The sequence below is a fragment of the Nycticebus coucang genome, chromosome 22, assembly GCF_027406575.1.
Source record: "Nycticebus coucang isolate mNycCou1 chromosome 22, mNycCou1.pri, whole genome shotgun sequence".
NCBI classification, from domain to species: Eukaryota; Metazoa; Chordata; class Mammalia; order Primates; family Lorisidae; genus Nycticebus; species Nycticebus coucang.
In genome coordinates this window covers 28710546-28728357 of record NC_069801.1, presented here as the reverse complement: position 1 = coordinate 28728357, position 17812 = coordinate 28710546, and the positions used below count along the sequence as shown (strand labels likewise).

Genomic DNA, 17812 nt, shown 5'->3' with positions numbered 1-17812 from the left:
GGTAAAGTCTCCATCTTTCTTACCGGCTATTTTTTTTAGAGACGAGATGTCATTCTGGCTTAGGCTAGCCTTGAATTCATGAGCTCAGGCAATCCTCCCGCCTCTACCTCCCAGAGTGCTAGGATTACAGGCATGAGCCACCGCGCCCGACCTCTGTTTATATAATGTTGAGTGTCGGTGGAATTAAGAAAAATGCTGTGGCTCAGGCCTGTAATCCCAGCACTCAGGGAGGCTGAGGCGATGAATCCCTCAAGCTCAGGAGCTGGAGACCAGCCTGAACAAGAGAGAGACCCTGGCTATACTACACATATAAATGTAATCCCTGCTGCTTGGAAGGTTGAGTCAAGAAGATTCCATGAGCCCAAGAGTTTGAGGTTGCTGTGAGCTGTGACACTACAGCACTCTACTCAAGGCAACAGAGTGAGACTGTCTCATAAAAAAAAATTTTTCCCCCCGTTATTTGTGTTTGTAAATTAGAACATACGCGCGAAACCATATCGTGTAGATACTACTGATACACGAAATCATGGGCTCTCCTATTATTTTAACCAAGAGCCCACCGTGCTTATTGAAAAATTTATACCAAAATAAAATCAGTAAGACTGTGTTTGAAATCGGTGCGATTTTATTTCTCCAATTTTATTGGCCCAGCACGAAGTACGGAAAATAGTAGGCATTCACTTTACGAATTTGAACTGGAAAAGATATATTTTTCTAGGTAAAGATTTAAGTAGATCACCCCTATGGGCAATCAAGAATGAAAACAGCCCCGGAACACTTCCCCCCCAGGAACTGGCTTCGCTCGGGTATTTGCTTTCAGGGGAAAATTGGTCCGGCATACTTATTCAAATTTCTCCCAGCAAATCATAGTGGCCTACAGCCTACGCCTTCTCCGTTCATTGGCCAACTGGAAACTTCAACCCCTCCTTTGCCTCCCGCCCCTCATCCAGGAACCAACAGGAAAGATTAGCGGTTTGCAATCTAGTGTCATCAAATACTGTAATTGCAATTGGCTATCACAGCTGCCCATCGAGGAGTAGGCGGGGCCATACCAGCCGGTCTATATAAGAAGAAGACAAAGGCGGCGCGCTGCCTGTGTCATCCGCCATTTTGTGAGAAGCAAGGTGGCCTCCACGTTCCCTGAGCGTCTTCTTCGCTTCTGCCTCGACCGCCCCTTGACCACAGACATGTCTCGGGATCGGTTTCGGAGTCGCGGCGGTGGCGGTGGCGGCTTCCATCGGCGCGGAGGAGGCGGCGGCCGCGGTGGCCTCCACGACTTCCGCTCACCGCCGCCCGGCATGGGCCTCAGTCAGAATCGGGGCCCCCTGGGTCCCGGCCCCGGGCAGGGCGGCCCGAAGCCTCCGATCCCGCCACCGCCTCCGCACCAACAGCAGCAGCAGCAGCCACCGCCACAGCAGCCTCCGCCACAGCAGCCGCCACCACATCAGCCGCCGCCGCACCCGCAGCCGCATCAGCAGCAGCCACCGCCGCCGCCGCAGGACTCGTCCAAGCCCGTCGTTCCTCAGGGACCCGGCCCCGCTCCGGTCGTAAGCAGCGCGCCGCCGGCTTCCAGCTCGGCCCCGCCTGCCACTCCCCCGACCTCCGGGGCCCCGCCAGGGCCCGGGCCAGGCCCTACCCCGACCCCGCCGCCCACCGTCACCTCTGCTCCCTCGGGCCCGCCTCCACCGGCCCCGCCGAGCGGCGGGGTCCCGACCACTCCCCCGCAGGCCGGGGGCCCGCCGCCTCCGCCCGCCGGGGGTCCGGGCCCGGGCCCGGGACCTAAGCAGGGCCCAGGCCCCGGCGGCCCCAAGGGCGGCAAAATGCCTGGCGGGCCGAAGCCCGGAGGCGGTCCCGGCCTGAGCACGCCCGGCGGCCACCCCAAGCCGCCGCACCGAGGCGGCGGGGAGCCCCGGGGAGGCCGTCAGCATCACCCGCCCTACCACCAGCAGCACCACCAGGGGCCTCCGCCCGGCGGGCCCGGCGGCCGCAGCGAGGAGAAGATCTCGGACTCGGAGGTGAGCGCCTCGGACGGCGACGCGTCGGCTCCCCTAAGATGGCGGCGGCCCCCTGCTCGCCCCCGCCCCCGTGCCGGGGCCTCCATTTTGTCGGCCGCCGGAAGGGGCGCCTGCGCGCGGGGGCGGGGCGGCCAGCGAAGCTGGGCGGGGGCGGGGCCGCCAGTCGGCCCGGGATTGGCCGCCGCGCTCTGTGCTCGGCCTGGCGCGGACGGGAAGAGCAGGCGAGGGTGGCCTTTCAGACGGAAGCGCGGGGCGGCGGGGATGGGCCTTGTGGGAGCTAACCGAGCCTTGAGAACGGGGGTAGTGCAGAGTGTGAAGTGCAGGGCTGGAGGCAACCGGGCGTTTCCTGTCTTGAGAGCACGGGCGCAAGTCGTGCGGGTGACGGCGGGGTTTAGGTTTTGTGGTTTGTTGTGTTTTGATTTTCCTCTGTATTACGATTTAGATTACTCAGGATACTCCACGTGGATGGTGTGGTCTACTTTTAGGGGAAGTATCTGTCCTCGAGCATTCTCGATGATTGGGCTTCCTTTTCGATGATAGAATAGTCATTAATAATCACAGGCTCAGGCCTGCAATCATAGCACCCTGGGAGGCCGAGGATCGCCTGAGCTTAGAAATTTGAGACCAGCTTGAGCAAGAGTGAGATCCCGTCTCTACTAAAAATTAAAAAAGTAGCTGGTTGTTGTGCTGGACTCCTGTATTCTCAGCTACTAGGGAGACTGAGGCATGAGGATCGCTTGAACCCAGGAGTTAGAGGTTGCCCTAAACTAGGCTGACCTTACCACACTCTATAGCCTGGGGCAGGAGTGAGGTTCTGTCTCAAAAAAAATTCAAATAAGTAAAGCCTTGATTTTTGACTAAAGGGATCAGAAAAACAGCTGGCAACACATTCTGTTTCAGGAAAACAAAAAGTTATTTTGGGGGTTTTATACTTTCATAGGTAACTGGTGTTTGAAAATTTCCTTTTTCATTAGGGGTTTAAAGCCAACTTGTCTCTCTTGAGGAGGCCTGGAGAGAAAACTTACACACAGCGCTGTCGTTTGTTTGTTGGGAATCTACCTGCTGATATCACAGAGGATGAATTCAAAAGACTATTTGCTAAATACGGAGAACCGGGAGAAGTTTTTATAAACAAAGGCAAAGGATTTGGATTTATTAAACTCGTGAGTGTGATTATTGGATTTTATTTGGAATTAAAAGGGTGGTTCCTCCATTCCCCACCCCACCCCACCCCCCAAAAAAAGAAAAGCTTGGCTTTAAACAGTAGAGAACAAGCTAGTCTTTAGTTCTTAAAAAACAAATAGGGCGGCGCCTGTGGCTCAGTGGGTAGGGCGCCAGCCCCATATACCGGGGGTGGCGGGTTCAAACCCAGCCCGGCTGAACTGCAAACCAAAAAATAGCTGGGCGTTGTGGCGGGCGCCTGTAGTCCCAGCTACTGGGGAGGCTGAGGCAAGAGAATCGCTTCAGCCCAGGAGTTGGAGGTTGCTGTGAGCTGTGTGAGGCCACGGTACTCTGTCGAGGGCGATAAAGTGAGAGACTGTCTCTACAAAAAAAAAAATTAAAAAAAAAAAAAATAACTGCTATATAATGGGTGGTTGTTGGTATCTAAGAAAAGGAAGATAGTATAGACAAAGCTGCTTCTGAGTTGCATCATTGCCTGAAGAGACAATGTTTGAACTGGGCTTGGGCATTAACAATTTTGATCTCCTTAACATGGATGTCTCTCACACTTGACAGGAGTCTAGAGCCTTGGCTGAAATTGCCAAAGCTGAACTTGATGACACGCCCATGAGAGGTAGACAGCTTCGAGTTCGTTTTGCCACACATGCTGCTGCCCTTTCTGTTCGTAATCTTTCACCTTACGTTTCCAATGAACTGTTGGAAGAAGCTTTTAGCCAATTTGGTCCTATTGAAAGGGCTGTTGTAATTGTGGATGATCGTGGAAGATCTACAGGGAAAGGCATTGTTGAATTTGCTTCTAAACCAGCAGCAAGGAAAGCATTTGAACGGTGCAGTGAAGGTGTTTTCTTACTAACAACGTAAGTTGTCTTTTTAATTCTAGTAATTTCTATTTATTAACATGAAACGGTTGTTGTAAAACTAGAACATAGTTAAGATGGAATCATTTTTGTTACTAGAACTCCTCGTCCGGTTATTGTGGAACCACTTGAACAATTAGATGATGAAGATGGTCTTCCTGAAAAACTTGCACAGAAGAATCCAATGTATCAAAAGTAAGATTGGTTAAATTTTGGCAGTTTTAAAATTTAGTGCAAAAAAGAACTTGCTGTAGTTACTTTTCAATTTTGCTTAAAATATGCCAAATTATTTGATACGGCTATTGATAAAAATCTCGGGCTCAGAAAGTTTGCAATGTTGAAGTTCTTATTCACATAGCTTTTGTTTCGGAGGTAGGCACATTCATATGCAGTCCTGTTCTCATCCTTGTAACAATGGCATGAATTGCATTTTTATGGATTGAAAAAATTAACTTTGGCTATAGAGGAAGACAGACTTGGGGAATCAGGAATGTAGGTTTTATTTCTAGTGCCCATGTTTTTTGTTAATGTATCATTCTCTTTGTTGTAAAAATAGTTTATATAAATCAAAGTAGTTTTTCCCTTTTGTATTCCTTCCAAGTGATAGATCCAGGAAAAGACCAGTATTTTAAGGGAGATCAGGTAATAGTTCTTGGTAAATGCATTCACAAATCAGTTCATGTTTATTTTCGTGTATTATTAGGGAGAGAGAAACTCCTCCTCGTTTTGCCCAGCATGGCACATTTGAGTATGAGTATTCTCAGCGATGGAAGTCCTTGGATGAAATGGAAAAACAGCAAAGGGAACAAGTTGAAAAAAATATGAAGGATGCAAAAGACAAATTGGAAAGTGAAATGGAAGATGCTTACCATGAACATCAGGCAAATCTTTTGCGCCAAGGTAAAAAGTCTTCTATGTGAACTTTGCTAATGGGATCAGTTGCTTTCTTTTTCTTTTTTTTATTTTTTCCAAGTTGTTTCAGGCTAATTTGAAGGTACAAAGAATTAGGTTACAATGTTTGCATTTGTTAAGTAGAGAAGATCAGTTGCTTTCTGAACTTTTTAGAGCCTCATTAATGTGAATCCAAAATACCATTTTCCAATATTCAGATCTGATGAGACGGCAGGAAGAATTAAGACGCATGGAAGAACTTCATAATCAAGAAATGCAGAAACGTAAAGAAATGCAATTGAGGTAAAACTTTATTAAATTAAGCCTTTATTATTCTGAATGATTTTTCTAACCTTTTGACAAAAAAGATATATTTAATCTTAGGAGAGTTAGGTTAAGTAAATATACAGAGAAGTTAAAGGTTGGTTTAACACTTGTAATGGAGGAGAGAATAAGATTGTCATTAATAAAGCTTGTTTTCTTGGCCAGAATATGTTTAATGCTATGTACTTCCAGTTGTTCCTAGTTTTTATTTTTTTTTATTCGTAAATTAGATTTTCTAAAGTTCTTAGGCAAACTTAAGACTTTCTTCCAATTGAATTTTAGAAAATGTAGGTAACACTTAGGTTTAAATATCTTGATGAATATTTTCCAGGCAAGAAGAGGAACGACGTAGAAGGGAGGAAGAGATGATGATTCGTCAACGTGAGATGGAAGAACAAATGAGGCGCCAAAGAGAGGAAAGTTACAGTCGAATGGGCTACATGGATCCAGTAAGTCAGCGTTTGTTGCCAATCTGATTGGAGTTACCCATAGGACTTTTAGGTACCCAGAAGGGAATTTTGCTCAGTTAAATGTAAAATATCTGTGCATGCATGGTCACCATGCCTATAATACCAACACTTTGGTAGGCTGAGGTGGGAGGATTACTGAGGCCAGGAATTTAAGACCAACCTGGGCAACTACTCTCTCTACCAAAAAAGAAAAATTAGGTGGGTGCATGGCTTGCCTCTGTAGTACTAACTACTCTGAAGGCTGAGGCGGAAGGATCACTTGAGTCCAGGAGTTCCAGGTTACAATGAGCTGTGGTAGTGCACTCCTCCTGGGCAGCAGAGTAAGACCTGTCTCTTAACATCTTGGCTCATCACCTGTACTTCACTAGTTAGGGCGCTGGCCACATACACCAGGGCTGGTGGGTTTGATCCTAGCCCAGGCCTGCTAAACAATGACAACTACAACAATAGCCGATGTTGTGGCAGGTGCCTGTAGTCCAAGCTACTAGGGAGGTTGAGGCAAGAGAATCGCTTAGAGGTTGCTGTGAGCTATGACACCACGGTACTCTACTGAGGGTGACAAAATGAGACTCTTTTTTTTTTTTACAACTGTATTGTGTTTGATTGCTATTATTTATCTGTTTAGCTGTTCCTATGGTCCAAAAGATTTCATTGGCTAGGAAGTTTTATAGGTCTTTAGGTAATTGACTCTAGCCTTAGTTTTCAGAATATTAAAGTCTTTTTTTTTTTTTTTTTTTTTTTTTGAGACAGTCTAACTTTTATCACCCTCAGTAGATAGTGCTGTGGCATCACAGCTCACAGCAACCTCCAGCTCCTGGGCTTAGGTGAGTCTCTTGCCTCAGTCTCCCGAGTAGCTGGGACTACAGGCGGCCGCCAGAACACCCAACTATTTTTTGTTGCAGTTTGGCTGGGGCCAGCGCTCTACCCACTGAGCGACAGGTGCCACCCAGAATATTGAAGTTTTGATACCCTAAATAATACTTGGTATAAGTATAGGGCACGTATAAGAGAGATTTTTTCTTTCAGAGAGAAAGAGACATGAGAATGGGTGCTGGAGGAACAATGAACATGGGAGGTAAATATGAAAATTAAATTTAAAATACATCATTAGAGAGCAGTATTCTGGTGGATTTGTAACCACCATTTTTGTTTCCTAGATCCCTATGGTTCAGGAGGCCAGAAATTTCCACCTCTAGGTGGTGGTGGTGGCATAGGTTATGAAGCTAATCCTGGAGTTCCACCAGCAACTATGAGTGGTTCCATGATGGGAAGCGACATGGTAATGTATCTTGTGGGACCTAGTACCAAGGAAAATCTCATTTTCACAACTTACGTGTGTTTTCTGTTTTTTTTTTTTTTTTTTTTTTTTTTTTAATTGTTGTTTTTTTAAAGTAGGTGACTGGACCCTCTGAGTTTTCCCTGTCATACATAAATATGTAATAATTGAGGAATACTTTGGCAACATAGAATTCAGTGTTGGTAACCTAAACATATGGTTGCCAATGAGAAGTCAATGCTGTTAGTATGTGGAATTATCTTTGGCAATAGTAGGTTTAGGAGCTTTTGAACTCCAGTGCATGGTGAATCTAAATTCTAGATGCTAGATAATATATCTGATTATTCTACATCCAAGTGAAAGTGATCAAATGGCAAACTGTCATTCTTTAAGCTGGTATTTGCCATAAGTAGGAATCAGACTTGTAGTTTGTAGCTTTAGGCATGCTTTAGTGACTATTAGGACTTTGACCTATATTTGGTGTGGCTTCTATCCCATGAAAAGGGAATTGACTGTTTTGACTCGTCGTTTCCCATCTGTTGGGCCTGTCTGTAGGTGTACCTTCTAAAACAAACTCATCTCTATTTTGCTACACGGTAGCAAAAATCAATTATATTAAAGCATACTAGTAGTGTGCATTTGATCAGAAACTTCTTGATGCTATCATGTTTTAGCTGTACAGATAGCCTGTTCAGCAGAGGGTTTAGAACAATCAAGTGAATTGGTAAAAGTGGCTGCATTAGGGCACTACAAATCTTGAGGACTGAAATTTGGTGGGTTCAGAAGTGGGCTTTTACAGCTGACTTGAATCTGATTTAGTTCACCTACAGGTATTTGGCAAAGGAGGGGAAGCTGCAGTGTGGCTCATAAGATTCACTTATGAATAGAAATATAAGGATTTAGTGGAGGGCCTCACCTATTTAAAATCTGCCTATGGTTTTTTGAGAATTAAAGTTAGAATTGTAAATGGCTGGTTGGGTAAAATGTAGTATTGTTAGGTTCCTTGAAATTGAATTTTTAAAATATGTAGGGTAATACTTTGGTTTATTTGCTTTCTAAAGACAGATTGTTGGGTATGTATCAAACTTTAAAATCTAATTTGACATGATCCTACAATTAAAGGTTCTGTATTATAGGTAACAGGTAGCTTCTGGGTTCTCAGCTATTCAGGATTACCACGAAACCCTCAAAACTTACCTTTTAGTTCTTAGTGATATGACAGTACAATGCGCAAAAACTCCTATAATTAAGATTTGTAAAAATAAAGGATTGAGGTTTAGTTTTTTCATATAGCTCAGTTTATAGTATTTTGTAAAACAAAAATGTTGAGGTTATGTAAGAATAAACTCTAATGCCCTTTTAGTTTTGCTTTGGAGTAATACTTTTAGTAATGGATTTGTTCTAAATGGAATTAGACAGTGTAGGCTTCTGTGTTTGCATACCTGCAGGGTTCTGCTATTTGGGTACATATGCTTCCTATGTTAAGTCTAGAAGTACCTAAAACTAGATGGAATAAGGAGGTTACTCACTGCTTTATTGCAGTCACTTTAGTGTTAACACCATTTGGGAGGTCTCTAAAACAAGGAATTACAGCAGAGTGCACTTTCCAAAGACCTAAGGGAAAAGGTGGGCTGACGTGAAGGTGGGCATTCAATTTGCAACAATGTAGAATAGTCCTGTGAACCTAATTGTCTCTGGTTATAATAGTGATGGCTTTGAAGGTGTAATACCTATGAATGTGGCAACACAAGTTTTTTCGATCAAGTTACTGTGCCGGTTAAGTGACTAAATCTGTTAGTCTTTTATGCTTTTTCTTTTTGTAGTCTGGTAGCATTTTATTAAAACTCAACCTTTTAAGATTTCTGCAACTTAGCAGATGTGTCTTAAGATCTTGAAAAAGCACAAGGTTTCTTAAGCAGCACATGCCACTAACTGGTGAGTAGGTCTTTGTCACTTCATTGAGTGAATTGAATCTGTCTGGTTGGGCTTCTTAGGCTTACTTGGAAGTTAAAATTCCTGTTCAGACCTTGAAAGTGAGAGTTTGCAAGCTTTTCAGTGGGTTAATCTGATGTGAAATTTCTTAGAACTCATTTTGGAATGGATTTTCACATCTGCACTAATTCTTAAATTTTTTAGCACTACAGGGAAGATCTATTCTTTGAAACAGGTGTATGAGAATGGCTCAAGTGGGAACATACCACAAGGCATGTATTATCGTAAACTAATTTTCAAATTACCCTTTTTTCCTTTCTATGTTCCCGGTACCTGTGGATCGACTCATTGGTGATTGTATCGACGAACGTTGACTACGGAACCTTCTAAAATATTTACTTAACACACATGGACATCAACTACATATAATGAACTGTTAATTACTGTTAACAATAGCGTACTGAGCGCTTTGGGCAGGGAGGTGCGGGGCCTGTGGGTGGACAGGGTCCTAGAGGAATGGGGCCTGGAACTCCAGCAGGATATGGTAGAGGGAGAGAAGAGTATGAAGGCCCAAACAAAAAACCCCGATTTTAGATGTGATACCTAGGCTTCATTCCAGTTTGTTTTTGTCTTTTCTTGTTTAGATACCTATCTTTTAAATTCTTGCATTTTAGTAAGAAAGCTACCTTTTTATGGATGTTAGCAGTTTATTGACCTGATATTTGTAAATGGTCTGTTTGGGCAGGTAAAATTATGTAATGCAGTGTTTGAAACAGGAGAATTTTTTTCCTTTTTATTTCCTTTTTTTTTTTTTTTTTAACTGTATAATGTCCCTCAAGTTATGGCAGTTGTACCTTGTGCCACTGAATTTCCAAAGTGTACCATTTTTTTTTTTTTTACTGTGCTTCAAATAAATAGAAAAATAGTTCTAATATTGATCTTCAAGTTATAATATTGATCTTCAACTTTGCCATTCATGCTTCTATGCACATTAGGCTAGGTATTCCACTTTGAAAGCATGAGAATGTCTAGGCCTTTGAATGGCATATGCCATTTCTGGGAAATGTATCTGGAGGCTAAATACTGCTTTCCACAAATAACTATTCCCCCTTGTTTTAAAAAAAGAAGGAATGCACATTGAAGTAGTGTTATCATTTGTTTGGCATTATAGGAAGCAAGCTGGTGCTAAGTATTTTTAATGGTTATGTAAGCAAAGCTGAACTGTAAATCTTCATTCAGGAATATGTATTAAGATTATGGAATGGGTGTAAGACTTGTAGGGGGTGAAAGTGGATTTGGTTAAATGGATATTTTATGGCCCTATGCTCTATCCTTTCCTTGAAAGTTTTTGAAAAGTGGAAAGAACATTTTGTTGCATTTCCCCATTTCTTGTTTTTAAAAGAACAAATCCCAAGCCCTACAAATGGCTTGTATTGAACTTTTACATTTGAATTAAAGATTGTTAAACATGAAGCCTTTTCATGTATTACTTCAAGTGATTTATAAAGGTGGGGTTTAGTTTGAAAAATCAAACTTTAAAATACGGTTTAGTCACCATGAAGTAGGTTTAGCTGTATTATATATACATTGTGCTCTGCAACTTTTACATCTCCTTGTGCTACTTCTGTTAGGCAAAATGTGTAGGACTATAAAAATCTATTGGTTCTCTTTTCTAAGAGCTAGTGGTGACTGTTAATAACAAATAGGTTTGCAGATAACCATTGTTATAAATTTGTTAACTTGTTTTTACATAGTTTCCTTTTGATGTAGCACTAAATCTGGAGAGAGTTGCTCATGCTACGCAGTACAAATATCCCTTATTCGCAACATAAAGCTTTGGAATGTTTCGATGGTGTTGTCAGTTAATTGTCAACTTCATTGAATTTCCATTAGAACAAAAGAGACTTTCTGACTATTAAAGTAGATGGTTTACTCTTGCCTGTGAGTTCAGTAGGAGCCTGATTTCCCAGTGTAAATATGTTAGGGGAACAACTTCCTAACAGTAGGTAAAGTAATTGAGTGGTTTGGCCTGGTTCTTAGGTATGTTCCATTCAAATCTACATTATATAGAACTCTTACTATGGAATGTGTCTTCCTCCTTTCACCTCTGTTCTTGGTGCTAATTGGCAAAAGAAAAATTCTCAATCAAACCTTTGTTAATATGCTGAAGGTTTATAGTATTGTGCCTGAGTACAAAAGGGAATCTATTGTTGAAACAACTGAGCACTTTCTGCATAGGAAACAGGGTAATACACTAGTACTCTATTAGAGTATAAAGGCATCTCTCCAAATTCTGGTTGTATGACTGATAGGTACATGGTGTGCTATAATTAAGGGAGAGAATATCATCAGAAAATATGCTTATTATTTCTGTCCACCAACACACTCGGAATAAGTAGTTCTGCCTTCATTTACCATAATTATATCAATGAGGCGGTTTTATCCCAAGTCATTAAATTGGTGATACAAGAGATTTTCTGTATGGAAACAGGTCTTGATTTGAAAGGAGTCCATGATAGTTTGGTTGAATTGTACAGTAGGGACTCTACTAATGACAAAATAAGGGGTGTTCATGGGACACCCACAGAGGGTGAATTTGAATTGTGGGTGGGTGGGGGCTGGTGGGGAAATGGGAAAATCTGCCTATAAAATTAATGTTTCAGTTTATTTTTCAGATTACATGCCTTTCTTTATAAGGGATGCTGGCACAGACCCCTAAAATAAGCTTTTGGTAGATTGTACCTTTGAAGAGTGGTGAAAGATGCTAATGGATAATTTCCTGAAAGTTGTGGCTTTTGTTACCCTTGTGGGCTATATAGAATTGCTAAACGTTGTTTAGCAAATAATGTTGCTTAGTTTTCAAATGACATTTGACTTATCAGTTACCAAGGGTTGTATGTAAGCTTACTCAAATAGACTTTCAGTAAGTCTTGCAATGTATATGATACTTAGCTTAATGTGAATTTAAATCATCTTAATAAAGTAGTTTCCTAAAAGTTGATATGAAACTTGGGGTGGGAAAGGGAAGGCAATAATTTTGAAGTACTTTAGCCATTTTTCTCATTCAAAGAAAACCACTTACCCCATTTCCTCTTCTCTTTCTCTCATTTTTTTTTAAGAGGAACACTGGTTGTTTTTAAACTTGTTTCCTAATCTTTAATAAAAACTGCATTCTCCAAAACCACCTCAGTGTATTTAATAGGTATCTTATAAGCTTAAACCCACTAGCTCAACATTACTTAGTGAAACCATAATCCTCTTTGTTAGAACATTGATTATACTCCTGAGAAGTACTATGAACACCACCACTCTTTATAGATGTATTATACAACTAATATAAACAGATAGCAATTTGGGAAATTGTAATGTTACGCCTGTGCAATTTTTGTAAGTGGCATATTATGGCAGATAAAAATTTAGATACTTGGCTTTTCTTGGGCAAGCCACGAAGTTGTGGCGGAATGTTTTCTGGTATTCTTGGACTGCAATTGTGCACTATTAAAGTAGTGGCCTGCTACATAACTACATTTAGCCAGCATTTCTGCAGTGCGTAACTGTGAGGAACGTAGTACCGCAAATGGCAATGGACATTAGGACCCGGATGTAGTATTCCTGCTTGCTCCAAGATTCTCATTGCCGACTGCATACAGGTAGGTAACAAGCAATATAATCTAACTTGGTGACTTGCTATGTACTTTTATTCCGTGGGCATTCTGACATCACACTTCTGACAATGAAATTACAGTGCAGCACCAAAACTTGTATGGTGAAGTTAGCTTATCAAAACTGCGTGGGCTTGGGGTTAGAGCTGTAATTTGTTAGGCAGAATTCAGTGCTGTTGCAGTTCTCATATAAAAAGTGCAAACTTGACTCTGGTATATCTGACTCAGTTGTGTGGTTTTCTTTAGTTGCACTGTAACTGAAGATGACATGAAAAACATCAGTGGTGTGGGGGATGAGGGAACCAAACCATACTTGGGAACTAGAGTGCTTTTAGCACTTTGACATGGACTGTGTATGTAGCATGTGATAATTAGTATCTATTGTAGCAAACTGACCTGCCCAGAGGTTGGCAATATCAATAATTTCATTATGCAATCTTGGTAATTCTGCAAGTTGAGTGAATTAAGACTAAAAAGTACAGATTTTTTTTGTAATGTGATAACTTTTTTTTAAAAAAAAACATGGGCTCCATGGAAACACCTTTGCTACTAACTTGGGCTTAGATGGGAATCTAATGTGAATAGTTCAAGTTATGTGACTTGTCTAAATATGTCTATACTCTAAATCTGGGGGAAGTTGGTGTGGAAGATTGGCTTGCCTACAGTTGAATACGTGTTGGGAATCATTCCCAATCATAAGATTCGTCGTATTCTGTAGGATCACTGCATATGTTCAGAGTAGCATTTTGAATTTGGCTCCCTTAGCTTTAGGGATATGTTACAGTACACAGTGTTTTGTAAGAAAACGTAAGTCTTCAAAAGCACCTTCTTTTGTTGCTTAGGACTTAACCTTTGCATTACTTGTTCCAGACCTCAATCCAACTTAACTTTGGTCTCTGAATTGGTTCTTAGCTAGTGTGCATGAGAAATAGCTTTCATGTAAATGCTTTCTGCTTTGTAACTTGAAAGTTGGGCTTATTTTGCATAAATACCGGTGAAACTCTTCCTGACTGAGAATTTTCTTGCATTGTATCAAGAAAAATAGCTTACTCTTTGGCAAGCAGTTCATAAGGTGGGGACAGATTTGTACTTTATGTAGTCCATTAAAGCCAACAACTTTTGACTCTCCTAGACTCTTGGTAGATGAAACAGCAAATGATAACTAGTTTAGCTCTCCTATGTTTATAATATGCAAATCAAACATAATGCCGAGTACTAGTGACATTGAGTATCACTAAATTGCATGGAACCCTGATGGGGGTTTTCTATGTCGTAATCCATTAAATCGGTGGCCAATGCTTGCTACCGGGGGTTTAGTGTTTGGACATTTAGAAACAAAAGCTCAGGCTTATTTCTTACCAGTCAGCAACAATTTTCAGAGATTGTACTTAGTATAATGTATGGACTAAAGGAACATCATGGGGTTGGGGGGCTAATTTTGCTTTATTCTGCTCACTTCAAGATGATTAGTCTTTTGCACTTGGGAATGAGAAATTTGTGACTTAAGTCTTACTAGTTTATATGTAGCTAAAAATTGTGAATCTTAGTACAAGTGAGTTTTTTAAGAAGTACTCAGTCCAAAAGCTGGGAATTTCAGTGGCTTTCAGTAATGCTATGCCGAGGTGCTTGCATTGTATTTCATAATCTTTTCCTGCTACAAACCAAAATTCTTTTTAATGACACAAAGTTTTGAGTTCAGAGTTGTGATGCCAGAATGCATTTTCGTACTGTTAGGCCCTTGGAACAGATACCGGTGCTTTCTCAAAGATGAAAGAAATGCAATGGGTGCTCTTCATGCAAGGTTGCAAACCTACAAAGAATGCATAGCAGTCTCACTTCCCCAATGAAGAGATGCGTGTGATTAGTTTTGGACTTTTAATCTTAATGGGGGTTGCATGTCTCCTATTGTTAATCATTGTCAGCTGCAGTGACATGATTCACAGTCCTGCATTTACTGCCTTTCCCTGAAAGATTTTGGACAGGTTTTAGAGAGCCAGGATGCTTGTTCTGGGCCTTCATTTGGTTTTGGCTTTAGCTGATAATGTTTCAGTGCTGTCAGCTAGTGCAGTTCTCAAATGGCTGCCTATTAGGGAAATAATTCAGAGGATTTGACTGCTCCTAATCATCTGTCATTGCTGCTAGATAATGATTGGCAATTTTTAAGACTCAATTGTGGAAATCTCAACAGTTGGTGGTAAACCATCAGCCATAAAACATTGCTTTTGAACACCAGTGCTGAAAAGATTTTTTTTTTTTTGAGAGTGAAAAAAGGGGCTGGATGCAGAATAGGATAATCTGGAGAATTTGGGAGGGAATGCAAAACGATATAGTATCCCTTATGGATGGTACATGTGCAACAGGGAACTCTTAACTCATATACCCTTGGCAGTAACGATACAGGGTGGAAGGAAAACCTACAACTTGAATTAAGGCTGATCTTCTGTTTTTGTGCACTGTGGCCCTGCCAGGCATATAGAGAAAGTGAAGGTCTTCTCCCTCAGAACAGCTTGGTTCCTTGCTGTCCCAGTTACAGCATAGCTTTCCTGTCCTGACCTAAAACTTAGTGAGGACTTTGGGGGAAAGAATGAGAAAAATAGGATTGCAGGGTAACTACTGCAGTGTTGTGTACTTTGGGAAGGGATAGGGAACTCTTGAGGATTCCTGATGAAGGTGGCCAGCCCACCTGAGAATGGAAGACACACTTGAATAGGGAGCAGAGTATGTGCTTTTATATGAAAACAGAGTTGATGTTCAAACTCACTTGGTGAGGTAAATGTTGTCACATACCTTCACATAAGGGATAGTATATTTTGGGTTGCAGTCAAACTTCATTGTGCTCAGACTGGTGAAAATAGGAGTTAGGCTTTTACATTTTAAAGAAGATACAGTTTTCATTTTAATTCAGGTGTCTACTTAACTACATTATGTAAGAATAATTTTAGATTTTTTTCACCCATAAAGTTTCTTCCTATTTTTTTAAGCTGTAACTTACCCCCAATCTGTCTCTGGAATTTTACTCTTTAAATTTTGAAGTTGACTAGCATTTTCAGACCTTTATTTTATACCCTTGTCTTATATATTAACTTTTTCTTATTATTCTTTAGGTAAGAATGATTGATGTTGGCTGATACTGGAGTGCTCATTCACTTGAAGTAAGTTGTCTCGGTAATCTTAACCTCCAGAGGATTATGAGTGCTATTTATTTTCTGCTTAATGGTTAAAATAGTTTGATTTAGCTATGTGGGGTGAAACTTTTTTATGGTTACTTTTCCTGAGGTAATATCCCTGTATTTCTTGTTTGGAAAATAGGTGTTATGTGTGATTGAGAAAGGGGATATTTATTATTAAAAAATGTCAAAATAGGCTTGGCACAGTGGCCCACACCTGTAATCCTACCACTGGAAGGCTGAGATAGGATTGCTTCAGCTCAGGCGTTCCAGACCAGTGTGAGACAGAGTCAGACCCTAACTCTATCAAAAAATAAAAAAACTAGCAGAAGTGGTGTATACCTGTTGATGCCATCTACTTAATGGGGCTAAGGCAGGAGAATCACTTTGGGCCAGGAGTTTGGTTTCAGTGATAATGTGATAAGCTACTACACTACTAACCTGTGTGACAGAGCAAGACCTTGTCTCTAAAAAAATAAAAATAGAAATGGAAAAATAAAAAATAGGGCGGTGCCTGTGGCTCAGTGAGTAGGACACCAAGGGTGATGGGTTTGAACCCAGCCCTGGCCAACCTGCAACAAAAAAATAACCAGGTGTTGTGGCAGGCGCCTGTAGTCCCAGCTACTCGGGAGGCTGAGGCAAAAGAATCACCTAAGCCCAAGAGCTGGAGGTTGCCCTGAGCTGCACTCTACCAAGGGCCACAAAGTGACACTTAACCAGCATATTTTTTTTTTTTTTTTTTATCTAATAGTCATAGAACAGAAAACTTGAATTAATGGAGAATGTATTTTCAGTACACTAAATTCAATTTTATACCCATTCAAAATCTCCATGATTCTTTTTAAAGCTGTAAATGGTAGAGGAGTAACTGTCAGTGGTGGGAGGAGGGAAAATTACATAAGTACATGTGAAGAAAAATAAGAGTATAACGTTGGTGTGGACCAGAATTTAAGCAATTAACAAGGCAAAAATAAATAGTTGATTGGAACCAATGCCAAGAAAAGTACATACTGTTGAAAAATAAAATGTAATATGCTAAATATTTTCAATTATAGGTGGATAGTTATTTTCAAGACATCAGACAGCATGAGCCAAGAAGGAAATCTACAAGTTGTTAGACTGACAAAGTATCTAGGTAAGCTGATTTTTTTTTTTTTTTTACTAAATCATAGCTGTGTACATTAATGCAATCATGGGGTGTGCAATGTGCTGGTTTTATATACAATTTGAAATGTTTTCATCAAACAGGTTAACAGCATTTTCTTAGTTACTGTGTTAAGACGTTTATATTTTATAAGGTTGAATGATTCTTGAGTGGTCTTCAGAAGGACTTTTAGGTAGTACAAAAGTCACATTCCTTGATTGATAAAGTTTCTTAGGAAATCCACTTGGTTGATACTGAGAAATACTGTTCTGTTTGTGAATTGGGGATGACCCTGATGTTCCTTGGAGTAATCATGTCCTTTAATTTGACAGGATAAGGTGAGCTGTGTCCGGAAAACCAGTAATGAGGAGTCTAAGGAAGAATGAACAACAAATTTGTCATTAATAAAGACATTATCCTAATTATCCATTTGTGTTTTGTGGGGTTTTGTTTGGTTTGGTTTTTGAGACAGTCTCAAGCTCACAGCAACCTGCAAATCAGGATCAAGTCATCCTCTTGCCTCAGTTTTTCTATTTTTAGTAGAGACAGGTCTTACTTCCTCAGGCTGGTCTCAACCTCGTGAGCTCAAACAGTCCACTCACCTCAGCGAGCCACAGTGGCCCTTTTGTTTTTTGCTTCGAGACAGAGCCTGTCTCCTGGGTAGAGTTACTTGGCATTATAACTCATAGCAACCTCAAACTCTGGGCTTAAGAGATCCTGTTGCTTCATTTGGTGTCTCTTGCTTAAGTGATAGATCCACCTACTTCAACCTCCCTGAGTGCTAGAATTAAAGGTGTGAGCCAACATGCCAGCCTACCTTTTGTTTTTAAGAGATAGTCTCGGGCGGCGCCTGTGTGGCTCAGTCGGTGGGGGCGCCGGCCCCATGTACCGA

The 17812-nt window shown here is 41.2% G+C and overlaps 1 protein-coding gene across 2 annotated transcripts; it reads left to right on the top strand.

The window, feature by feature from the left end:
* The first annotated feature begins 642 nt into the window (after positions 1-642).
* SFPQ (splicing factor proline and glutamine rich) lies at positions 643-17345 on the top strand. Of its 2 annotated transcripts, none has more exons than XM_053575258.1 (12): positions 643-2015; positions 2990-3178; positions 3753-4054; positions 4154-4249; positions 4758-4954; positions 5164-5248; positions 5601-5718; positions 6766-6814; positions 6897-7018; positions 15714-15761; positions 16832-16911; positions 17253-17345. In XM_053575258.1, the coding sequence occupies exons 1-10, from the start codon at positions 1188-1190 to the stop codon at positions 15735-15737; spliced, it is 2010 nt and encodes a 669-aa protein (XP_053431233.1). In that variant the 5' UTR covers positions 643-1187; the 3' UTR covers positions 15738-15761; positions 16832-16911; positions 17253-17345. The 2 variants fall into 2 exon arrangements, with proteins under 2 accessions (XP_053431233.1, XP_053431232.1); XM_053575257.1 differs by having other exon boundaries at positions 9404-15761.
* Positions 17346-17812: the final 467 nt, after the last annotated feature.